Source organism: Capra hircus, unplaced genomic scaffold (assembly GCF_001704415.2).
Source record: "Capra hircus breed San Clemente unplaced genomic scaffold, ASM170441v1, whole genome shotgun sequence".
Classification (NCBI taxonomy): Eukaryota; Metazoa; Chordata; class Mammalia; order Artiodactyla; family Bovidae; genus Capra; species Capra hircus.
The window spans coordinates 77,589-104,322 of NW_017189552.1; the positions used below are offsets into that span (position 1 = coordinate 77,589).

The 26,734-nt window shown below is 40.1% G+C and overlaps 1 protein-coding gene across 1 annotated transcript in view; it reads right to left on the reverse strand.

Annotated features, from left to right (window-relative positions):
- The window catches only part of LOC108634524 (AF4/FMR2 family member 2-like), a 424,707-nt gene that overhangs the window by 49,325 nt on the left and 348,648 nt on the right, over positions 1–26,734 (reverse strand). Inside the window, exon 5 of the mRNA XM_018044451.1 lies at positions 991–1,077. Within this exon, the coding sequence (XP_017899940.1) occupies positions 991–1,077 (87 nt within the window). The remainder of the gene's footprint in view (positions 1–990; positions 1,078–26,734) is intronic.

The window sequence follows — 26,734 nt, forward strand, 5'->3', positions numbered from 1 at the left end:
CCAGGTGATGTCACCTCTAAGCACTTGGTCACCGCCCCAGGGAGTATGAAATCCTTCTCAGGGCCTTTATTCTTTATGAAGGCACATGCTACATTGCTTTGTCATTTCATGTTTTTCTTCATCCCTAACTTTACTGTATATCCTTGGTAAGTGGTTTCTGAATAAATGGATGGATGGGTGGATGGACAGATGGGTGGATGAATGGGTGGGTAGATGAATAGGTAGATGGGTGGATGGATGGATGGGTAAATAGATAGGTGGATGAATGCATGGATGGGTGGGTAGGTGGATGGGTGAATGGATGGATGGCTGAATGGGTGGAGAGATGAATAGATGAGTGGATGGATGGATGGATAGATGGCTAATTGGATGGGAGAAAGGAAGACATTATTTTTTTCTTTTAAAATGTGTTATTGGAATATCCACATCTACTCAGGCATTTTAAAAAAATAATGCTGAGAAAAAATCTTACTGAGAGCAAGTGAGGAAAAATTTATATGAAACACTTGACAGTTCTACACTAGAACTGTAGGAGAAAAGGTTCTGTCAATATGATTTGTTGGCATGTGAAAATCTGTCTGCTTGTGGGCGAGGACTAAAAGTGATACATGAAAGTGAAAACTGATCCATTAGGCTGAAGAGTACTGGGTTTTTTTAATTAAAACAGTCTGGGATGTTGTTTCATCATCTATTGGGTCTTTCTTAAGGGGTGAGTTCACTCTTCTCTCTGGTCCATCAGCTCTGGGGACAGTAGCTTGGCCAGTGGTGGTGCTCTAGGAATAATGATCTACAAGCTAGCATCTGGTGGACATTCTCTTAAAGATGCTCTTTCAATACATATGTTATTTGTATTAACATCCTGAGGGACACGAAAGAGTCTAGATTTTATGGCAGTAGAACACCAAGGCCATTTCTGTTTTTAAGATTCCAATGGGAAGATTGGTATAACTGACATCATAGCAAGGGAAATGGAGCAAGAAGATCACTGACCTGTCCTGGGATGGAAAGTGTGCTCTGCTCAGAATTTCCAGGAGTATGCATGGCAGTGAGAGGAGTAGGCCAGGGATGGGTCATCTCCTGATGAGGAAAAACAAAGCAACTTTATTCGCAGGAACTTCAAAAAATGAAACACTTTCTTGGCACTAAATATGGTAGGCCCTTTCTATAATACCTGCTGACTTAATTGGCTTAAATTTTTTCATGGGAACTTTAAGTCATTCAGTCCATTCCCCTGCTCCACACTTCTGCTTAAAGCCTATCTTTGAGACAAAGGGCCATTCCACATCCACTTGTACATTGCCAGTGATGGGGAGCTCACTACTGTTCAAAGCAGCCAGTCTCATGTTCAGACAGCCTGATCACACTATTCTTTCCAGCCAGGAGCTAAAAAAATCTGTCTCCTAAGAGGTTCTACCTCAGGATCGCCCTTTGGAGCCACACAGAACACATCATTTCTTCTTTCTCCCGACAAGCTGTTGGAAGACAGCAGCCTGATCCCCTGGTGCCATCTTTTCTCCAGTCGGAGACATTGGAAACTTGTTCATTCATTGACAGGGAATCTTCAACTTCTCTTCTAATGCCTGAATTCTGCATTCTGTAAACTATCTCAGGTGCTCCCAGGAGGGACTCAGGACTGCCTGGGGCTCTTCTGACTCTGGATCTCTTGTTTCAGGTGTGATCTGCCAGCTCAGGGCAGGGCAGCATGATCACCACCCTCATTCTGCATGCTCTGATACTCATTTTTCTTGATGTAGCCTAACTATTAGTGACAAGTTTAGGACCATGCTATTGACACAGTGCGTTTGTGAGCTGAAGTCTTAATGTTGGCATGGCCCCTCAGGTGCCCACTCTCCACTAGCAGAGAGGGTAGCTCCTCAGTTCTTTTAAACACTCGCTTTGAAAAGAGGTGCTGTTCAAATCTTGCTGGAGTCTTAGGACTCATGGTACTTTCTCCGAATAGTGAGGGTAATTAAATCATATGCTCAACATCCCAGGAGAGATGACAAAGTTTGTGAAGCTGAATGGTGTCGGACTATGCCGGATTCATCAAACATTTTGGTATATGGACATTAAATCTAAAAATCAATGTAATGATGGAAATAAAGGCAAACTTGGGAGGAGGGGATCAAAGTTTATGAAAGGCCTTTTTAATGAGTCAGTTACATAATACTTTTCCCCAATCTTTATGGGTAACATAATTAGTCATTTCAAAGGTAATATTAATAAGAACTCTCAGGTAGCACTAAACCATGTTTTTTTTCCCCCTTCTATAATTATCCAGTTCAAAAAGAGTCTTTGATGTCTGAAGAGCTGTAATGCAAGAAGATACTTCACAGATTCATTCACGGTGGAACCGCTGAAGCAGAATCTGTAAGTATGATTCAGAGGAGCCCTGACACAGATTGGATTCTACCTGGCACTATTTAAAAGGAGGCGGTAAGTACATTAAAAATGCATACCAGATTTAGAGGGGATGCTTAACCTACTTAAAAGATAGACTATTTCCAAGTGTTTTCGAGTTGTGCATTTGTATGCAGTTGATAACATTCATGACAAACGCTACTTATGTATTCATCAAAACTGGTCCAAAGTAACTATACATGACAACAGCTTCAAGCTGAATTCTAGTTACTCTGTGTCTTTAAAATACACAATGATTTCTTTGAAAATTTAGATAGTGTTTCCTGAGTAAGACTGGTCTTCTCCAATATTAGTCTCATCATTTAAAAGACACAGGTCCTAATGATAGAGTAAGCCCCAGCCTGGGATAGGAGTGTTGTTTCTTCCACAAACGGGGAGGAAGATTTGATCAATGAGAAACTTAGTTATCCATACCTTTCCACCGTTGGCTTTAGAGGTGTGCGTCTGGATTTATTCAAAGGTGTTTCAGACACCTAGATGGATGAATCACTTCTTGAAGGTGTACCTTCTCCCTAAGCTCTGCTATATTTACTTAGTGGCAGAATCTGATCCTGAATTACTGTCGGAGTGTGCTTCTCTGCTGGCCAATGCACATGAAGCTACATATACTTGCACATTTTCAATGACGACTGAGTCACTGAAATCGTGAGATTTCATGAAACGGCAAGCTGGCTCCATGGTACCATCGATGCATTTGATTAAGACAGGGAGGAGGCAGCTGAAAGGAATATAATTTCCTGAAAGACTATCTTCAGCAAGGAACCTTGGCACAAGCTCTTGCCCTTTCAAAACGAGTTAGACCTAGAACGTGTGCAAAGCTAACAGCAGATTTTTCACTGTTATTCTTTTCATTCACACTTGAAGGATATTAATCTATTTTTATGTTCTTGTTATTCCCAAGATAAGAACATGCACACCCCCCTTATCCAACTGTAGTAATCTGCATGTTCTTCACGTGGGAACGAGCACCTGCTCCAAAGTGTTGCCAAAGCTTTGACAACATGCTCCAGGGCTGAGCACCTGTACTCAATACCAAGCATCACTGCTCCATTAACCACAAAAATTACACACACACACACACACACACACATGAGATTGGTCTGAAACTCCATCTCTGGGCTCCTTTGATCCTCGCTGAGAAAGATAAAGCAGGGATTCATCCCTGCACTAGGCCATCAATGTAGTGGAGGTTCTGAGAGGTGGGGCCTCACACTGGCCAGAAGCAGTTGCTGGGGACCAGGTCCATGGCACACACTCTTTCCATGACATTAGATGCATCTCCCCTTTGTGAGGTCAACTTTGGTTTATGGAGAGAGGACTAAGCAAGTAATGCTGTTTTATTTTTCAGTACTTCATAAGCAATAGAGAATTCTATGCAATTTCTAAAAATAGGGCAGATGCTTACCTTCCTGTGATCTGAAGACTCCCTAGCCAAACCCAGAAGAAATCAGAAAAGGCCCATTTTCCACTAGCAATTATTTTCCAACCAGATCCTCCAGCACTAGGACTTGAGCAAATCCAAAACAGCTTGTGGAGAGCTTTGCTTTGCCTGACTTAGAAACAGAAGCTGGGTGCTCCACACTCTGAGGGGCAGAAATAGTCAGAATTCCAGACCCTGCTGGTCTCATTTATGTCCCAGATTCATCCAACACACAGCTGGCTGTTTTTTCAAGTGTCTACTCTGTTGGCCAAGCCTTATCTCATTCACCTTTCTATCTCTAGTGCCTAGGACATAGTAACTGGCTATTGTGACATATTATTATTAGTCTCTGAAGTTTCTATGTGTGAATTACCATTATTATTAAGAATAACAAAAACGTCAAGATTTATCTAGTCATTACAGTGTGTCAAAGCTCCTTTCTTCTGGGTCCTGGTGAGCACAAGGTTTTGTTGTGCCTTTAACAGCAAATAGATGGGGAAACAATGGAAACAGTGACAGACTTTATTTTCTTGGGCTCCAAAATCACTGCAGATGGTGACCGCAGCCAAGAAGTTAAAAGATGCTTGCTCCTTGGAAGAAAAGCTATGACCAAACTAGACAGCATATTAAAAAGCAGTGACATTATTTTGCCAGCAAAGGTTGGTCTAGTCAAAACTATGGTTTTTCCAGTAGTCATGTATGGATGTGAGAGTTGGACCATAAAGAAGGATGAGTGCTGAAGAATTGATACTTTTGAACTATGGTGTTGGAGAAGGCTCTTGAGAGTCCCTTGGACTGCAAGGAGATCAAACCAGTCCATCCTAAAGGAAATCAGTCCTGACTATTCATTGGAAGGACTGATGCTGAAGCTGAAACTACAATACTTTGGCCACCTGATGCGAAGACCTGACTCATTAGAAAAGACCCTGATGCTGGGAAAGATTGAAGGCAGGAGGAAAAGGGGACCACAGAGGATGAGATGGTTGGATGGCATCACGGACTCAATGAACATAAGTTTGAGCAAGCTCCGGGAGATGGTGAAGAACAGGGAAGCCTGGCATGCTGCAGTCCATGGGGTGGCAAAAAGCTGGACAGGACTGAGCAACTGAATAACAACAACAAGTGTGTCAGCCACTTAGTTCCCACACTTGGCCTTTCTGTACCATCAACTATAGAGGCAGGGATTAGCATCATATTCATTAGGCAGATGAGGAAACAGATGCAAAGAATTCCCTTTGATGGATTCCCTGCATTTTGTTCTACTAACTTGTACTCTTATGTACCAGTCACCAGGATCCAGAAAGCATTAAAAATCAAAGTTCTTCCGCAAAGAGGTCCCTCTGCTTGACACACTAAGCTGTCAGGGAAGAGTTTGCTGTGCGAGGTCCTGGGAAAGGCTTTGTGGTGAAGGCAAGGGGAGCAGTGTGTGTGCACGTACATGTGTCTGTGTGTGTGTGTAAATAATGATAATAATACTGATGACTTACGTTGGGGCTTTGGTTGAAATGAATGCTTTCAGAAAAATTACCTCATTCAATCAATAACTTAAACATATAGAATGCCTGCTTATCAAAATTGCAGGTAATAGTAAACTCTGAGCATTCAAAATTCAGAAAGATCCTGCAAAACCGGCCTGAAGCTGATGAGATGAATTTTAACAGAGGTAAATGAAAACTGCAATTATATTCCACAAACCAAGTGTAAAACTGTAAAATGAGAAAGACTTAGCTGTAATTCATGGGCTAAAACCTCAAAGATTTTAGTTTACCCTTAAGTCAATTTGAGGGATTTGGCAGTCAAAAGAACCAATGCCAGCTCAGGTGATATGTAGGTTAGCATGATGCCCATAATGTGGAAGGCAACTGTTGGTTATACCATATCAGTACACTGTACAAGACAGAGTTTATCTTCCTAGATGCCCCATAACAGCAGGGACACTGGAATACTGCAAGCTCTTAAAAGGGATGGTTACCAGAACCATCAGAGCTTTGAAAGCTTATCACATTTATCAATGCCCTTCAAGAGAGAGATGTTATGGGGAGGGAGGTGGGAGGGGGGTTCATGTTTGGGAACGCATGTACACCCATGGTGGATTCAAGTCAATGTATGGCAAAACCAATACAGTATTGTAAAGTAAAATAAAGTAAAAATAAAAATTAAAAATAAATAAAAAAAATAGGAAAAAAAAAGAGAATGAGGAAAGTTTAGTCTACAGGAAAGGGAAGTTGAGGGAAGGTCTGAGTGGTGCATTCAGATACCTGAAGGGTGGTCACACAGAAGAGATCTGGAACCCACTCTGTGGACCAAGAAGTTAGGACCAGCCCTATGGATCGAAGTTACCAGGGAAATAATTTTAACTCTAAGGAAGAATTTCCAATCAGGTGAGCTTTCCAACCACAGAGCCTACTGCTTCAGAAGGCAATGAGTGACCCATCTCTGAAGGCAAGACAGCCCCTGCCTAGGGTACCAGAAAAGGGATTCCTATAAAGTTGGGGGGCCAGGTGGGGCTCATGGCTAACTGCATTGCCTTATATAATTGTGGGATTCTATTCTTTCTCTCTGTAAAATCAATGATATTGATGAGACAATACAAAACTGAATCTGGAGCAGTAGGATCTCTCACATGACATGTAAACATGACTGATCAAACTGGCTAAGGAAATTCATCACGGTCTTGGGGGTGGTGGGCAAGTGCCAGGGGAGCCTACTATCTCACAGTGAGACAGCGAACAACCCAATTCATCTGATTATTTGCTCAGCTCTCAGGAAGTCCAACAACGGTGGAACCATAGATTTTCCTGGGCGTCATAACTAACACTCCTACCAAACCTCTCCTGTAGTCTCAAAACCCTGTTCCACTTAATTTAATGAATATTCTTCTGTTTGGAATCCTCTTAAGACAGCCTCCTGAGCTTGTATCTCTGATGTCTATGCAAGTTCTGGTCAGGAAGAAGTAGAAAATCAACTGTTACATTAAACAACTTCCCAACAATGAGCCAACACACAAAATGCAATCCACTAGGAAAACAAACAAAAAAAGGCTAAAGTTTCTAACAGTAAAATATGATTTCACTGACATGTATAAAAACTCTGGCAATATTCTTTCAAATAAATAATTGACTCTTTTATTCAAAACCCTTTAGTACTGGCAGTTGTCTCAGGGAAGCTGGAAATTTTTTCCATTGGCCCTAGGAGTGTACATGCAAAACATCTAGCTCACACAGGCTGCCTTTGTCCTGGCAGCCCCCAAACCAGGGTTACACTAAAAAAGAGCCTGATTCTAATTTACAACTGGGGAGCGGTCATCAGTGACCCCGCAGCTTCACCATGTGCTTATTCAATCAATCAATTCATCTTCTTGCCATTGCCAGATGCAATCAATTCCATTTCATCTACTGAATATAATGGGGATGTGGATGGCCATAGGCAGGGCTTAGCCATGCAAATTCCTTTGGACCAGTTACTCCTCAGGCACTCAACATTTAAATGCTACAAAGAAACACCACGAAAGGCAGCAAAAGGGGGCAAGACCACCATAGTGACATACTGGGCAGAGTTCAACCAGATCCATCAAATTCTGCATATTTTAGCAAGAGCAACATGAGGCCACAGCCCATGCAACTAATTGGATGAGCCCTCAATAGATGATTGCTTTGAAAATATTAATCCTTATCAGGACATTTGTCTCAATCAGTTGAACCCATCAGGACAGAAAACGGGCCAGCTCACTAGGAAATGTGGTTAGATTGAAATTGCCTTCTTTGGTAAAGTCAGTATTAGCATGAATTCAAGAGTAAGAAATGTAAGAACTTGCCATCGAGAAATGTTCTGGGAAGATTAGGAGAAGGAGGAAACCTCAGTGGAGAGCTTTTGCTCAAGAGTCCAGTGCAGGCATCAGAGGAATCTGATGTTACCCAAAGGCCATTTCTTAGCTTTTTTTTCACCCGTGAATCTGTTTTTCTCATTTGTAAGCTAACTTGGAAATGTGTAAGCTACTCTTGTCAAAACTATTTTTTAACCTCATTTTCAAGTGTTTAGCTCTTCTTTTTCTTTTTTTTTTGTTTTCATTTTCTTTATTTTCAGTTTTCTTTTTTTTAAAATTTTAAAATCTTTCTTCTTTTTCAAATTATTTTACCATTAAGTTTATCCAAGTGACCATCATTTAAAATATACTGGTTTGATTGTATCTATGTGTATATATCCATCTTGTTGCAGATGACATTATTTCGTTCCTTTTTTTTATGGCCGAGTAGTATTTCACTATACATGTATGTGTGTGTGTATACATACATATATATGTAAATTTTCTTTATCCATGCTTCCAACCCTGGACATTTAAGTGGCTTCCATCTCCTCCCTATTTTAATAGTGCTACAATGAATATTGGGGTCTATGTATATTTTCAAATTATGGTTTTGTCCAGATATATGCCCAGGAGTGGGATTGCTGGATCATATGATAACTCTATTATTACTTTTTTAAGGAACTTTCATACTGTTCCCCATAATGGCTTCAACCTAATTACATTCCCTTTTCTCCTACATTCTCTCCAGCATTTATTATTTGTAGACTTTTTGATCATGGCCATTCTGACAGGTATTAGGTGATACTCATTGTTGTTTTGATTTGTATTTCTCTAGTAATAAGCAATGTTCAGCATCTTTTCTTGTGCCTATTGGCCATCTGCATGTCTTCTTTGAAGAAATGTCTATTTAGATTTTCTGCCCATTTTTTGAAAGGGTTATTTTTTAATATTGAGCTGTATAAGCTGTTTGCATCATTCACAAATATTTTCTCACATTCTGTATGTTGTCTTTTTGTTTTGTTTATGGAATACTAATCATCCATAAAAAAATGAAATAATTCCATTTGCAACAACATGGATAGACCTAGAAATTATCATACTAGGTGAAGTAAGTCAGACATGTTAAAGGCAAATATCATATGACATCACTTATATTTGGAATCTTAAAAAATGATACAAATAAACATATTTACAAAATGGAAACAGACTCTCAGACATAGAAAACAAACTTATGGTTACCAAAGGGGAAAGGTTGGGCAGGGGATAAATTAGGTATTTGGGAGTAACATATACACAACAACAAACTGTGGAAAATTCTTCAAGAGATGGGAACACCAGACCACCTGACCTGCCTCCTGAGAAATCTGTATGCAGGTCAAGAAGCAACAGTTAGAACTGGACATGGAACAATGGACTGGTTCCAAACTGGGAAAGGAGTACATCAGGGCTGTATATTGTAACTCTGCTTATTTAACTTATATGCAGAATACATCATGTGAAATGCTGGGCTGGATGAAGCACAAGATGGAATCAAGATTTCTGGGGAAATATCAATAACCTCAGATACACAGATGACACCACCCTTATGGCAGAAACTGAAGAGGAACTAAAGAGCCTCTTGATGAAAGTGAAAGAGGAGAGTGAAAAAGTTGGCTTAAATCTCAAGATTCAAAAAACTAAGATCATGGCATCCAGGCCCATCACTTCATGGCAAATAGATGGGAAAACAATGGAAACAGTGACAGACTTTATTTTCTTGGGCTCCAAAATCACTGCAGATGGTGACTGCAGCCATGAAATTAAAAGACACTTGTTCTTTGGAAGAAAAGCTATGACAAACCTAGACAGTGTATTAAAAGCAGAGACATCACTTTGCCAACAATGGTTCATCTAGTCAAAGTTATGATTTTTCCAGTAGTCATGTATGGATGTGAGAGTTGGACCATAATGAAGGCTAAGCGCTGAAGAATTGATCTGTTCAAACTGTGGTGTTGGAGAAGACTCTTGAGAGTCCGTTGGACTGCAAGATCAAACTAGTCAATCCTAAAGGAAATCAGTCCTGAATATTCATTGGAAGGACTGATGCTGAAGCTGAAGCTCCAATACTTTGGCCACCTGATGCGAAGACCTGACTCATTAGAAAAGACCTTGATCTGGGAAAGATTGAAGGAGGAGAAGGGGATGACAGAGGATGAGATGGTTGGATAGCATCACCAACTCAATGGACATAAATTTTAGCAAATTCCAGGAGATGGTGAAGGACAAGGAAGCCTGGTGTGCTGCAAAGCTTGGTGTGCTCTTTAGATAAACAACAAGGACCTACTGAATAGCATAGGGAATTATATTTTGTATATTGTAATAACCAGTAATGGAAAGAATCTGAAAAAAGTGTATATATATATATATATATATATACATGTATATATATGTGTATTTATATATATAAATATATATAACTGAATCACTTTGCTGTACACATGAAAGTAATATGACATTGTAAATAAATTACATCTCAATAAAGAAAAAAAATGAATTTAAATATACTGGCTTAAACAATTTCCCAAGCTTTCCTAATGTTACAAACTTTTTTTTTTTTGTCTTTTTTTTTTCAGAGCCATATTACCAGGTGGAATGACATGCTATATCCTCATAGCATGAGATATTTCTTTATGGTTAACCTCCAATTTGCACCTTCCCTCGCTTCTCCCCTAGCACCATCCTGAATGATCTACATTTTATTTCATTCATTCTAAAAACGTTTATCCGAGTGTCTACTCTCTAGGCTTCCCTGGTGGCTGGGCAGCTAGAGATAGATGAGGTCCAGGCTCAGGGTGTGCATGGACTCTTGGTGGTTAGAATCTTTATAATCAGAATCAGTGTGAGATAATGACAATTATTAGTTATTATTCAAAGTGAAAGTGTGTTAGCTGCTCAGCTGTGTCTGACCCTTTGCGACCCCATGCACTATAGCCCACCAAGCTCCTCTGTCTGTGGATCTCCAAGCAAGAACACTGGAGTGGAGAATTCCCTTCTTCATTCCCTCTCGACATTTCCTTCTCCAGGCCATCTCTCTGACCCAGGGATCGAACTCCAGTCTCCTGCATTGCAGACAGATTCAAAGTAGAACTGAAATAAACTTTTCAGAGTTTTTTTTTTTTTTAAAAGAGTAACATGCAATATGTTACCATCTTCCAAAAATTACCAAAGTGATTTGCTGATCTCTCACTGCTGGACAAATACACAGTGTACATGCAGCAACAGAGCAGTCATTTAGGAAGCCAGCTTATGCTATAAGTGAAAGGCACTGGAGAATGACAATTCCAGGCAAATGGAGACAGAAGGATAAATTTCTCTCAATCAAAGACTTGCACAAGGCATTAGGATTCCATTTCTGAGGGCTGCTGTAGCTTTTCAAACATTATAGCATTCTTTAGTTTACACTTATCATATTAAGAAAAATGATAATGAGTTCATGACAACTGCTTTGAAAATGAACAAAGCTTCAGTTGCTGAGGAAAAAAGAAGTAATATCTATTTTCATGGAAAGAGGCCTCCAGTGAATGACTTGGCTGTAGCTTTGCGCTCTCATTATTTCTGAGCTCAGTAAAAATAAAGCAGCAGACCACTAATACAGCTGAAACTTCAGCCAATATGATTTGCATGGAATTGTCTATTTCAGTCTGAGAACTATAGAATCGCAGTGCTAGGGGGCCAAAAGAGAACCGGTTTGTGCCATTCACATGCCATTAACTCGCAAATTGATCACAAGGTGTCAGTCTAACTGAACACCACCAGGCCCACCTTCCCGCCACACACACTCCCCCAATAAACAGAAAAACAAACCAACAGAGGCATCAAACTCTTTGCAATAGCCTGAATTTAACATCAAAACCACAACTAAGCCCCAGTGAAACTGATTCAGAGAGCCCCCTCAGAATATTCCAGGCCTGAGAGGCTGAGTATTCCTGAATGCCTGGACAGCCTCTCCTCTCTCCAGATTAGTTTTAATGGGAAATAAATAGCTTCTTTATTCCACATAGAAGTGGCACAAGTGAGAGTCCTATCTTTTTCTAAAGGCATGTCTGACTAATGGAGAAAGAGAACATTCTCACCTCAGTATAAAACGCACCAGGAACAGGTGGTATGGGAGGAAAACCCTGCCCCATAGGCTTGCTATAAAGCTTCAGTCCTGTGTTCAAATCAGCCAAGAAGGTTCTCTCTGCCTCAGGAGAAACAGCCACTTGCCAAACTGCATAAGCAAGGAAAAGCTACTGACACGACACGTCTTTGGAAATCATATCACGTAGCAATGAGATAATTCACACCAAGCATTTGCTAAGCAGAAATCCAATCCAATACTTGCATTTCACGCCCTAGTCATTTTTTAAAAAATAAAAAGTTAACAATTGCACTTGAAGTCTATCATCAAAGTGTCTTTTATTAACTGTTTCCCATTGAACTCTTGGAGGCATCCACACCTGTACTCTCATTTGTTCACCACGAGGAGGGGATGCCTAACGACACCGTGGGAATCCATTGCCCATGGATATCTCTAAATCCTCTTTAAACCTGTATGTGTTTTCCACCTAGACCATCTCTTGGGGTCACCAGGTCAATACTTTATTCCCTGTTATAAATTTAGTAAAACACCATAGAGAAGGTTGGAAGCTAGGAATGCCAAGCCCTTTCCCGGAGAGGGTACAGCGAGGGAAAGTTACATTGGGCTCAAGGTAAATAAATAGCATGTGGAGCACTCTCCTGAATAAACTGCCTCTCTTAGGTCTTGGCTTCAGACTGTGGTGTGTAATCAATTTGTATCTCTTGTCCAAAGCCAAGGGTCAATGGTTTTATAGCGGGCTCTAGTCACATCTTTCTTCACCATGCTAGGGTAGTTTGCCCCTCTCTTCTGCTTGCTCCTGTTCCCCTCGCCTCTCCCTCATTTGCTTTGAGAAAGGAAAGAAATGTGCAAAATCATTTTTCAAAAGTCCTGGTCAGGGGTCTGCAAGCTACCCACAGAGACTGTTGTATGGCTGACAGAAATGAACATCGCAGGGTCTCTGGGCTAATTAAACAAATGTGACAATTTGAAAAAGCTGCGAAGTGCCTTGTGAAGCACATACTGGTCAAAAATGAAAAAGAAAAGAGAAACTTTGCACTGTATTGATGACATGAAAGGGGCTTACATATTTAATAACTAAGAAAACCATCACAGGGGCATTTTAAACTCCTCAGCAAAACCAGATTGGGAGGCTGTGAAGGCTTGAAGCATGGAATTCATCATCACACTTGGAAAATATTTGAACTTGCTGAACAACAATCGGAAGAATTACAGTAAAATCCACTAGACACTTTCATGTATCTAGGGGATAGAATGAACCAAATTTCATTTATATTATTGTATTTAATCCACTCAAGAATCTGAGGAAGGCATTTTTCTTGTTCTCACTTCATAGATCCAACTCCTGAGTCTCAGAGAAGAGGATTTGCTGGCATAAAGTCATATGACCAGCATGCGCCATGTCAAGGACCAGCATCCAGGGGTCTGACTTTGCACACTGAACTTTTTTCACCACCATCTTGCTCCATAAGGATGGGCCCTCTAAAAGGGAATGTTGTAGACTGTGTGGCAGGAACCAGGCATTCTTAGCTTCCTGTATGCCAAGGACACCTGGGTGGTTTGAGGAGGTATCTTATAATTGTTTGGAAAGCACTGCCCTTACTCATGCCACTTTCTCAAGTCACTGTCATATGAGAGGGCTGTACAACCTGGATGGCAAGTCAAAGAAAACAAGTTCATCTCTAAGGAACCTGGATTTATTAACTGTACCTTGTCACCAGAATACAGTGCCATGAATGGCTGTTCACAGGACTTAGACAATATCAAGGTCAATAATCCAGCTCTAGGGTCCCTTTGCATTTCATGGGCACAATAAAGGACAGAAACAGTGTGGATCTAACAGAAGCGGCACATATTAAGAAGAAGTGGCAACAATACACAGAAGAACCATACAAAAAAGTTCTTAATGACCCAGATAACCATAATGGTGTGATCACTCACCTAGAGCCAGACATCCTAAAATGCGAAGTCAAGTGGGCCTTAGGAAGCATCACTATAAACAAAGCTAGTGGAAGTGATGGAATTCTAGCTGAGCTATTTCAAACCCTAAAAGAGGATGCTGTTCAAGTGCTGCACTCAATATGCCAGCAAATTTGGAAAACAGCAGTGGCCAAACAGGACCGGAAAAGGTCAGTTTTCATTCCAATCCCAAAGAAAGGCAATGCCAAAAAATGTTCAAACTACTGCACAATTGTACTCATCTCACATGCTAGCAAAGCAATGCTCAAAATTCTCCAAGCCAGGCTTCAACAGTATGTGAACTGAGAACTTCCAGATGTTCAACTGGATTTAGAAAAGGCAGAGGAACCAGAGATCAAATTGCCAACATCCACTGGATCATATAAAAAGCAAGATAATTCCAGAAAAAAACATCTATTTCTGCGTCACAGACTATGCTAAAGCCTTAGACTGTGTGGAACACAACAAACTGTGGAGAATTCTTAAAGAGCTGGGAATACCAGACCACCTTACCTGCCTCCTGAGAAATCTGTATGCAGGTCAAGAAGCAACAGTTAGAACTGGACATGGCACAATGGACTGTTTCCAAATTAGGAAAGGAGTATGTCAAGGCTGTATATTGTCACCCTGCTTATTTAACTTATATGCAGGGTACATCATGCGAAATGCCAGGCTGGATGAAGCACAAGCTGGAATCAATGTTGCTGGGAGAAATATCAATAAACACCAATATGCAGATGACACCACCCCTATGCCAGAAAGTGAAAAGAAACTAAAGAGCCTCTTGATGAAGGTGAAAGAGGAGAGTGAGAAAGCTAGCTTAAAACTCAAGATTCAAAAAACAAAGATCATGGCGTCCAGTCCCATCACTTTATGGCAAACAGACAGGGAAACAACGGAAACAGTGACAGATTTTATTTTCTTGGGCTCCAAAATCACTACAGATGGTGACTGCATCCATGAAATTAAAAGACACTTGCTCCTTGGGAGAAAAGCTATGACAAACTTAGACAGCATATTAAAAAGAAGAGACATTACTTTACCAACAAAGGTCCGTATGTATAGTCAAAGATATGGTTTTTCCAGTAGTTATGTATGGATGGGAGAGTTGGTCCATAAAGAAAGCTGAGCACTGAAGAATTGATGCTTTTGAACTGTGGTGTTGGAGAGTCCCTTGGACTGCAAGGAGATCCAACCAGCCCATCCTAAAGGAAATCAGTCCTGAATATTCATTGGAAGGACTGATGCTGAAGCTGAAGCTCCAATACTTTGACCATCTGATGCAAAGAACTGATTCACTGGAAAAGACCCTGATGCTGGGAAAGATCAAGGGCAGGAGGAGAAGGGGACAACAGAGCATGAGATGGTTGGATGGCATCATCGACTCAATGGACATGAGTTTGAGCAAGCTCTGGGAGTTGGTGATGGACAGGGAAGCCTGGTGTGCTGCAGTCCATGGGGTTGCAAACAGTTGGACATGACTCAGCGACTGAATTAAGGGTCTCTGATAAGATTCCATCAAGTCATGGGTCATCTATAGTCTCTGGAGCTGTCCAAGAGCTGATGTGGTCCTTTCATTAAGCATGTACCTTAGGTGAATATCTCAAGAGATGGACAAGCTGGAGAGGGTAGGAAAGGGAGCATGAAAGAGAGGGAGGGAAAGGAGGGAGTGAATATGAAACAAGGTTTGGATTTTGACAGTAGTGCTTTGAGAGGGGGGGCCCTTCCAAAGGCTCCTGTGCTCTTTCCTTCCCAGAGCCTGGGGATGAAGGCAGCATCATTCCCATTGAACTTGCTCGAGGACTGCACTGCAGCTGGGCACTTCCCTGCACTGCCCACAAAGCCAAGCATATATGCCTGAAATGTCCCTCATCTCTCTTTGGCAAGAAAATATTCCTTATCTCTTTCTATCTATTTAGCCTGATTTTTGGTTCTTTTTTATGTAGTAGGGGCACTGCTCAAAACTAGAGTAACATTTGACCAATATATTCTACAGAAGTCTCAGGTGGAAATAAATTATTCAGATATACTCTAAACATGGCAAAAGGTACATAGCTAAAAAAGTAAAATTGGACTTGGTTTTATTTAATGGTAAGACTCAGAATAAAGACCTAAAGCAGATCTTAAGAGATAATCTAGGGACAGTTTTGTTCACCAGAACTTTCTGCAATGATGCAAACACTGTATTTTGTATTCTCCAATGACAACCACTGGCCACATGTGGCTTCTGAGTATGTGCAGTGTGCCTAATGGACTGAGAAACTATACTTTTATTAAAATGTAGTTAAATTTAAATAACCAACCACATGTGGCTATTACTATATTGAACAACTCAAAACAGTCAACACTTCAATTTTACAGATGGGATGGAAATTGTGAAGAATGTAATGGTTAAGAGACTTGCCAAACGTCATAAAATAAGGCAGTGGAAGAAGAGTCAGGAGAGCCTTGAGGTCCCTTGATGCCCAGTCCAGTGTCATTGCCACCTAGGTTTCTTCTCAATTCCAGTTCTCCCAAAGACAGGCGCTATGCAGTCTTACTCTGTAACCCAGACCAGACTCCGACAATATCAGAGTGGAGCCTCCATATCAGACCATTATTCACTTTTGTATAGTAAGTACTGGATGTGTGAGGTTGTTATGGGTGCCTTCCATTAAAGAGCAGGAAAGAAGCTACAGAGTTTGAGGGTAGACAAGCTTCTCAGGTTTCCTCCAGTCCCAACAGGTCCTGAGAAGTTGAGAGCAAATTGAATAAAAAACCAATTAGAGGCCCAGACAGCCATGCTGCTTTTGTCTGCCCTATTTGTAGATTGGCCTCCGTTCTTTATTTTGTGATTCAGCCACTTCCAGTTAACCTAGTACCAGGAGAGAGCTGGGTGAGTCTGTTGGTGTTAGCATATTCATCCCCAGGATGGAGGACTTTGGGGCTCTGCTGTGTTTGACACCATTTTGGCTGTGAGGCTGAGAGTGTTTAATGGAAGCAACACAAAGGCTTCCAGCAATAACATGGTCGGGGAAAGTCACTCTGGAGGAAAGAGCACATCTCATGGAGGCTTCTTTCTTGTGAGCACAATAATAATAAACACAGTGAATGCTACCGTGTCTCCTCTCTCTGAGTATAGGAGCATATGGGGCCCCACCTTGGCTTTGCATCAATGCCTCATTTAAAGTGATAATGCCAACATTATTGAACTTTGAAGGGCAATAGTAAACATAGTCTCGAGCAATGGTATTAAACAATAATTGGAAATAGAAAAACTTAGCACAAAAAGTGGGGCTAAATATATTATTTGGATAAATAAGAAATGGGGTCATTATAATGCCTAATATTTGTATAAATATTCTGCTCACTAAACACTGTTATCTGCTTATTAACATAAAATATCTTCATAGAAAATCAAATAATTATAAAATAATCTGTTGGTGGGAATAACACTATGAAGTGATTTTCTCTAACCATTTATCTACAAATTTAAGTCATTCAACAAACACAGAGCATCTGTTGTATGCACTTTTTATACACCTACACTTATTACCTTTGTGTGCATATGTCTATGTGTGTGGCGGGGAGGGGATGCTGGGCTGGGACAAAGGGACAGAGAGATGAGTTTGAAACTGACTCTACTCTAAGGGACTTCACATTTACCATGAGAGGCAGCTCCCCAAACACACAAAGGTGACAGGTGTAGATGCAGAAAAAGTGCTGAGGGGACCCAGGAGATGAAGAGACAGATTGCTTTCATTCAGTGTTAAGAGCTTCAAAGAAGAAGTGACCTCTGTGTCGGGTCTTTCGTGGTGTGAGCAGTAGTTCATTAGGCAGACGAAAGTGGATGGGGTTCCAGGCAGAGGGAGGGGCCAACACAGAGGCCCATGGAACAGGGGGATGGCATATCTGATGAAAGGAAGGAAGTCTGTGGAAGATGGAGAACAGGGCACATTTCTGGAAAAAGTGACAAGAGATGAGGTAGGCCTGAATGATGCCATAAAGGATGGGCCTGGACTGCCAAGATCAGGATTTGGGACTTTATCCTCTAGGCACTAGGGAAGCACAATATCTCTGCTTGAATACCTTTGGTGACAGAGACCTCACCTCCCTTCAATCCTTAGAGGCACCAGTTAGAGCAGGGAGAGAGGGAGGAGCTAACATTAATTGAGTTTCACATATATCACCTCATTCAACCCTCTCACTAATCCTGAAAATTAGGCAGTAATATCTCAATTTGGTAAATAATATTCAAGAATGTTTAAGTTATCCAAGAATGTTTAGCTGGGGAGAAGAGCCAAGCTCCACTTTCTTAACCATGTCTCTCTAGAACATTCTTCCTTTTATTGCTCAACTACTTATCCCCCTGTACCTGCCCCTCAGGGCTTCCATCATTTGATGTTTCCCAGTCTAAATCCAGCCTCTGAGTCTCACTTCTACATGGTAAGTCCCTTAGGCAGCTACAGCCTTCTCCCTCTTCTAGTTCAATTTCCTTGTGGTTAGCTTATCTCGTCAGTGATTCTGATTGTGAATCCACTCACTATTCTGCTTAGTCTTTGCTAAATGTATTTTAGTTCAGCAGCATGCATCTTAAAAACTTTTTAATGAAAGTAATGTAAATTACAGAAGTTGAGAAAATTTAGAAAAGAAAAAACTCACCCAAAATCCTATCACTCTAACACAATAAGAGCTATTATGTCAGTTTTTTTCTTTAGTTTCTTTTATTCATAGTTTTATATATCTATAAAACTCAAGCACACAAAATGTTATACTCTGGTTATTTAACATTTAACATTATATCATAAGGTTTTTTCCCATGTTGTTATATCATCCTCAAAGCAACCTTTTTAATGGTTAATTCTTTTTCTGAGTGTGTAACTCAGAATTTGCCTAACTATTTCCCTATTGTTGGATATATGAGCTTTCCTGGTGGCTCAGTGTAAAGAATCTGCCTGTCAATGCAGGAGATGTGGGTTCGATCTGATCCCTGGTCCACAAAGGTCCCCTGGAGAAGAAAATGGCAATCCACTCCAGTATTCTTGCCTGGGACAAAAGGAGGACAGAGGCCTGGCAGGCTACAGTCCTTGGAGTCAAAAGAAGAGTTGGATGCAACTCAGCGACTAAACAACAACACATCGGATATATGGTTGGTTTGGTTTAGTCGCTAAGTCATGTCCAACTCTTGCGAACCCGTGGAATGTAGCCCACCAGGCTCCTCTGTCCATAGGATTTTCCAGGCAAGAATACTGGAGTGAGTTACCATTTCCTTCTCCACATCAGATATATAATAGCATTTTTTACTATTACAAATAATATTGTAATAATCATATAGTTGTTTAGGCATTTGAATTTCCCTCATGGCATACATTGCCCAAAATAGGATGATAAATTATTAATGTCCCTCTAAAAACAAGGTGGCCAACATAAATAAATGAGGAGGAATACCGTATTCATGAATCAAAAGATACAAAGTAAAGATGTCAGTTTTTCCCAAATTGACCTACAGATTCTTTGTAAATGTAGACAACATGTTTCTAAAATTCGTATGGAAAGGAAAGGGAACTATAATAGCCAAACCATTTTAGAAAAAGAACAAAATTGGAGGATTCACATTACCCTATTTTAAGAGTACACCATGAGAAATGCTGGGCTGGAGGAAGCACAATCTGGAATCAAGATTGCTGGGAGAAATATCAATAGCCTCAAATATGCAGATGACACCACACTTAATGGCAGGAAGTGAAGAACTAAAGAGCCTATTGATCACCAGTCTATGTTCGATACAGGATACAGGATGATTGGGGCTGATGCACGGGGATGATCCAGAGAGATGATATGGGGTGGGAGGTGGGAGGGGGGTTCAGGATTGGGAACTCATGTACACCCGTGGCAGATTCATGTCAATGTATGGCAAAACCAATACACTATTGTAAAGCAAAATAAAGTAAAAATAAAAAAATAAAAATGAAAAATAAAATGTAAAAAAAAAAAAAAAAAGCCTATTGATGAAAGTGAAAGAGGAGAGTGAAAAGATTGGCTTAAAGCCCAATATTCAGAAAACTAAGTTCATGGCATCTGGTCCCATCACTTCATGGCAAATAGATGGGGAAAGAGTGGACACAGTAGCTGACTTTATTTTTCTGGGCTCCAGAATCACTGCAGATGGTGATTGCAGCCAAAAGACACTTACTCCTTGGAAGGAAAGTTATGACCAACCTAGATAGTATATTCAAAAGCAGAGACATTACTTTGCCAACAAAGGTTCATCTAGTCAAAGCTATGGTTTTTCCAGTGGTCATGTATGGATGTGAGAGTTGGACTATGAAGAAAGCTGAGCACCGAAGAATTGATGCTTTTGAACTGTGGTGTTGGACTCCTGTGAGTCCCTTGGACTGCAAGGAGATTCAACCAGTCCACCCTAAAGGAAATCAGTCCTGGGTGTTCATTGAAAGGACTGATGTTGAAGCTGAAACTCCAATAATTTGGCCACCTGATGCGCAGAGCTGACTCATTTGAAAAGACCCTGATGTTGGGAAAGATTGAGGGCAGGAGGAGAAGGGCATGACAGAGGATGAGATAGTTGGATGGCATCACCGACTTAGTGGACATGGGTTTGGGTGGACTCTGGGTGTTAGTGGTGGACAGGGAGGCCTGGCGTGCTGCAGTTCATGGGGTCACAAAGAGTCGGACACGACTGAGTGACTGAACTGAACTGAACTGAAGACTAACTATAAAGCTGCAATATTCAAGACACTATGGTATTGGTGAAAGGCCAGGGATATGGACCACAGAAGAGACCACAGAAATAGATCCATATAAATAAGGTCAATCTACTTCTGACAAAAATTCAAAATCAACTCATGAGTGAAAGATAGTCTTTTCAACAAATGGTGCTATAACACAATGAACAAATTAAGATTCAACCTACACCTCACACCACATACCAACATTAATTCAAAACAGATGAAAGACATAAATGTAAAAAATAAAACTCTTAGAATAAAACATGGAAGAAAATTTTTATTACCTTGGGTTAAACAACAAGTTTATAGTCTTGACACCAAAAATCACAATCCATTAAAGAAAAGCATCATAAATTTGGCCTCATCAAATTAAGAACTTTTGCTCTTATAAAGGCCCCATAAAGGGAATGAAACGACAAGCCACAAACTGAAAGAATACATTTGCAAATAACATATTTGACCAAAGATTTATGTCCAGAATATATAAAGAACTTCAAAAGTCAGCAGGAAGATTTTTTTTTTAAAAAACCTGATTTTTAAAATGAGCAAAAGATGGAGAAGGAGATGGCAACCCACTCCAGTGTTCTTGCCTGGGAGATCCCACAGACAAAGGAGCCTGGTGGGCTACCATTCATATGGTTGCAAAGAGTTGACACAGCTTAGTGACTAAACAACAGCAACATAAAAATAAATAATAAAAAGTAAAATAAGGAAAAAAGAAAAGGATGGAACCTGTATAGGCCAATGAAGATAAGAGGCTGTCAGCAGAAAAAGGGCTATGAGATGTTTTATACAAACTTCATAGTAACTACAAAACATAAATATAAAGCAGAGACATGAAGCATAAAAAAAGAGGACACTGAAAAAAAAAAAACAACATTGTAGAAAACCACCAAACCAAAATGGCAGATAGAAACATACAGAAAAGGAAAAAATGGACATTTAGAACCAGAAAACTAAAGATAAAATGGCAATACCAAGTCGTTATCTATTATTCATCACTCTAAATGAAAATGAATTGAATCAAAAGATTCAGGGTGGCTGAATGGATTAAAATACAAAATCTATACGCTATATGTTGCTTGCAGGAAACTCACTTCAGTTGTATAGACTGTGAAGGAATGGATGATGATACTCCAAGCAAATTTCAGTCAAAAGAAAGTGGGTATAGCCATACTCATACCAGAAAAAACAGACTTTGAGCCAAAAAAAGAAACAAGAGACAAAGATGGATGGTACATAATGATAAAGTGGATAATTCATCAAGAATACATAACAGTTTTTAATATATATGCACATAACATAGGTGTACCAAAATATATAAAGCAATTACTAACAGTCTTAAAGGGAGATATTGACAACAACACAATAATAGTAGGGAATGTTAACATTCCACTGGCATACATCAATGTATAAATCACCCAGATAGAAAGACAACAAAGAAAATAGAGGCCATTAAATGAAACATTAGACCAGATGGATTTGAAAGGTTTCTACAGAACATTCCATCCAAATGTTGCAGAATATGTACTCTTCTCAAGTTCACATGGATCTTTCTCAAGGGGAGACCATATGTTGGGACATGAAACACATCTCAATATATTTAAGAATTCTAAATTGATATCAAGCATCTTTTCTGATCACAATGGTATGATACTAGAGATCAACTACAAGAAGATGGAAAAATCACAAATATGTTGACTCTACTTAACAACTGCTGAGTCAATGAAGAAATCAAAGGAGAAATAAAAGAATACCTGAAGATAAATGAAAATTAAAATATGACATACCACAATGTATAGAATGCAGCAAAATCAGTAATAAGAGGGAAGTTTATAGCAATACAGGTCTACCTCAACAAACAAGGAAAATCTCAAATAAACAATCTAAACCTATACCTAGAGGAATTAAACAAATAACAAACAAGCCCACTGTCAGTAGGAAGGAATCAGTAAAGATAAGAGTGGAAATGCATGAAATAAAGACTGAAAAGTCAAAAGATCAATGAAACTAAGATCTGGTTCTTTGAAAAAGATAAACTAAATTGACAAACTTTTAGCCAGACGCACTAAGAACGAAACAAAAATGCTATGATAAATAAAATCAGAAATGAAAGAAGAGAAAAAACACTGGTTACCATAGAAATACAAAGAATTTAAGAGAATATTGTGAACAGCCATATACCAACAAACTGGACAACCTGGAAGTGATGGCTTTTCTGGTATCTCAGCTGGTAAAGAATCCACCTGCAATGCAGGAGACCCTGGTTCAATTCCTGGATTAGAAAGATCCCCTGGAGAAGTGATAGGCTACCCACTCCAGTATTCTTGGGCTTCCCTGGTAGCTTAGATGGTAAACAATCTGCCTGCAATGCGGGAGACTTGAGTTCAATCCCTGGGTTGGGAAGACCCCCTGGAGGAGGGCATGACAACCCACTCCAGTATTCTTCCCTGGAGAATCCCCATGGACAGAGGAGCCAAGTGGGCTATAGTCCATAGTGTTGCAGAGAGTTGGACACGACTGAGCGACTAAGTACAGCACAGAAGAGATGGATGAGTTCTTAGAATTAGACAACCTTAGAATTTGGCCAGTTCTACCAAATATTAAAAAAAATGTAATGCCTATCTTTCACAAACTCTTACAAAAAACTAAAGTGAAGGGAATGCTTTCTAACTCATTTTGTGAGGCCAACATTACCCTGACTCCAAAACCAGACAAACACAACACAAAAAAGAAAATTACAGGCTAGTATCTCTGAGAGCATAGATGCAAAAATCCTCAACAAAATATTAACAAACAGAATCCAACAATACATTAAAAGGATTGTACACTGTGATCAAGTGTTATTTATTCCAGGGGTGCAAGGATGTTTCAACATCCATAAATCAATCCATGTGATACCCAAATTTAGTGGTAAGCACCCTTTCGTGTGTACAGAAATAAAAATAATATCATATAGTGTTATAAGCCAGTGTTACCACAATAAAAATTAATTTTAAAACTGGGCAAAAAATTTTAATGGAAGATATATGAAAATAAAAATAAGCACATGAAAGAATGCTCAGCATCATTTATCATTTGTGAAATGCAATGTAAAACCACAATGATCTGCTACTATATACCTATTTGAAAGGCTTATATTAAAAAATGACAACAAGATCAAGCAATGGTTAACAATGATGTGAACAACTGGGTCTCATATAAACAGCCACTCTGGAAATGGTACAGCCATTCTGGTAAAGAATTCAGCACTTTTTATAAGGTTAAACATGCACTTGACCCAGCAGTCCCATTCTTAGGTATATAAAAGATAAGTGAAAACATATGCTCACATAAAAATCTGGACATGATTATTGATAGTAACATTATTAATAATCACAAAAAACTAGAAGCAACCCAAAGATTCGCCAATGTATGAAAGGATAAACAAACCATGGTACATCCATGTAATGGATTCTCACTCATAAAGTAACGAACAATTGCTACGTGCAACGACCTGAATGAATTTCAAAGTTATATGCTGACTGAAAGACTCACTATGGAAAGATTACATTCTGCATGACTTTGTTTATATGACACTCTGGCAAAGACAACACTGTAGAGACCGAGAACAGATCAATGGTTGCTAAAGGAGGAGAGTCTGACTGCACACGGGTAATGTGAAGGAATTCTTTGGGATATTGGAATTGTTTGTATTAATATTCTGTTAAGGGTGGTGATTACAGGAATCTGTGCAAAATTTTAAACTCAAAGAAGGGTAACTAAAAAATAAAAGGGAAATTTTACTGAATTTGATTTTTTTAACATGCTGGCCAGAAATCAATACCACATGCCAAATGTGGTCTAAGTAGAACAGAGTCAAGGGGCCTTGTCTCCTTCTTATTGCTAGGTGTTCTAGATGAGGGGTCAGCCAACTTCCCCTCATAGGCCAAATCTGGCCGCATGCCTGTTTTTGTTGATAAAGTTTTATTGCCACACCATCATAAGCATTTTTGTCTATGGATGTTTTCATGCCAAAATATAGTTGAGCAGTTTAGACTGAGATCATATGACCTAAAAAGCCCCACGCCCAAGGTAAGAGGAGCCCAAGTAAGATGGTAGGCGTTGCAAGAGGGCATCAGAGGGCAGACACACTGAAACCATACTCACAGAAAACTAGTCAATCTAATCACACTAGGACCACAGCCTTGTCTAACTCAATGAAACTAGCCATGCCCGTGGGGTAACCCAAGATGGGCAGGTCATGGTGGAGAGGTCTGACAGAATGTGGTCCACTGGAGAAGGGAATGGCAAACCACTTCAGTATTCTTGCCTTGAGAACCCCATGAACAGTATGAAAAGGCAAAATGATAGGATACTGAAAGAGGAACTCCCCAGGTCAGTAGGTGCCCAATATGCTTGGAGATCAGTGGAGAAATAACTCCAGAAAGAATGAAGGAAAGGAGCCAAAGCAAAAACAATACCCAGCTGTGGATGTGACTGGTGATAGAAGCAAGGTCCGATGCTGTAAAGAGCAATATTGCATAGGAACCTGGAATGCCAGGTCCATGAATCAAGGCAAATTGCAAGTGGTCAAACAAGAGATGGCAAGAGTGAATGTCGACATTCTAGGAATCAGCAAACTAAAATGGACTGGAATGGGTGAATTTAACTCAGATGACCATTATATCTACTACTGCAGACAGGAATCCCTCAGAAGAAATGGAGTACCCATCATGGTCAACAAAAGAGTCCAAAATACAGTACTAGGATGCAGTCTCAAAAACGACAGAATGATCTCTGTTTGTCTCCAAGGCAAACCATTCAATATCACAGTTATTCAAGTCTATGCCCCAACCAGTAACGCTGAAGAAGCTGAAGTTGAACGGTTCTAAGGAGACCTACAAGACCTTTTAGAACTAACAGCCCAAAAAGAAGTCCTTTCCATTATAGGGGACTGGAATGCAAAAGTAGGAAGTCAAGAAACACCTGGAGTTACAGGCAAATTTGGCCTTGGAATGCAGAATGAAGCAGGGCAAAGACTAATAGAGTTTTGCCAAGAAAATGCACTGGTCATAGCAAACACCCTCTTTCAACAACACAAGAGAAGACTCTACACATGGACATCACCAGATGGTCAACACCAAAATCAGATTGATTATATTCTTGGCAGCCAAAGATGGAGAAGCTCTATACAGTCAGCAAAAACAAGACCAGGAGCTGACTGTGGCTCAGATCATGAACTCCTTATTACCAAATTCAGACTGAAATTGAAGAAAGTAGGGAAAACCGCTAGACCATTCAGGTATGACCTAAATCAAATCCCTTATAATTATACAGTGGAAGTGAGAAATAGATTTAAGGGTCTAGATCTGATAGATAGAGTGCCTGATGAACTATGGAATGAGGTTCGTGACATTGTACAGGAGACAGGGATCAAGACCATCCCCATGGAAAAGAAACGCAAAAAAGCAAAATGGCTGTCTGGGGAGGCCTTACAAATAGCTGTGAAAAGAAGAGAAGTGAAAAGCAAGGGAGAAAAGGAAAGATATAAGCATCTGAATGCAGAGTTCCAAAGAATAGCAAGAAGAGATAAGAAAGCCTTCTTCAGCGATCAATGCAAAGAAATAGAGGAAAAGAACAGAATGGGAAAGACTAGAGATCTCTTCAAGAAAATTAGAGATACTAAGGGAACATTTCATGCAAAGATGGGCTCGATAAAGGACAGAAATGGTCTGGACCTAACAGAAGCAGAAGATATTAAGAGGAGGCGGCAAGAATACACAGAAGAACTGTACAAAAAAGATCTTCACGACCCGGATAATCACGATGGTGTGATCACTCATCTAGAGCCAGACATCCTGGAATGTGAAGTCAAGTGGGCCTTAGAAAGCATCACTATGAACAAAGCTAGTGGAGGTGATGGTATTCCAGTTGAGCTATTTCAAATCCTGAAAGATGATGCTGTGGAAGTGCTGCTCTCAGTATGCCAACAAATTTGGAAAACTCAGCAGTGGCCACAGGACTGGACAAGGTCAGTTTTCATTCCAATCCCAAAGAAAGGCAATGCTAAAGAATGCTCAAACTACCGCACAATTGCACTCATCTCACATGCTAGTAAAGTCATGTTCAAAATTCTCCAAGCCAGACTTCAGCAATACGTGAACCAAGAACTTCCTGATGTTCAAGCTGGTTTTGGAAAAGTCAGAGGAACCAGAGATCAAATTGCCAACATCCGCTGGATCATGGAAAAAGCAAGGTCAGTTCAGTTCAGTTCAGTTGCTCAGTCGTGTCTGACTCTTTGCGAC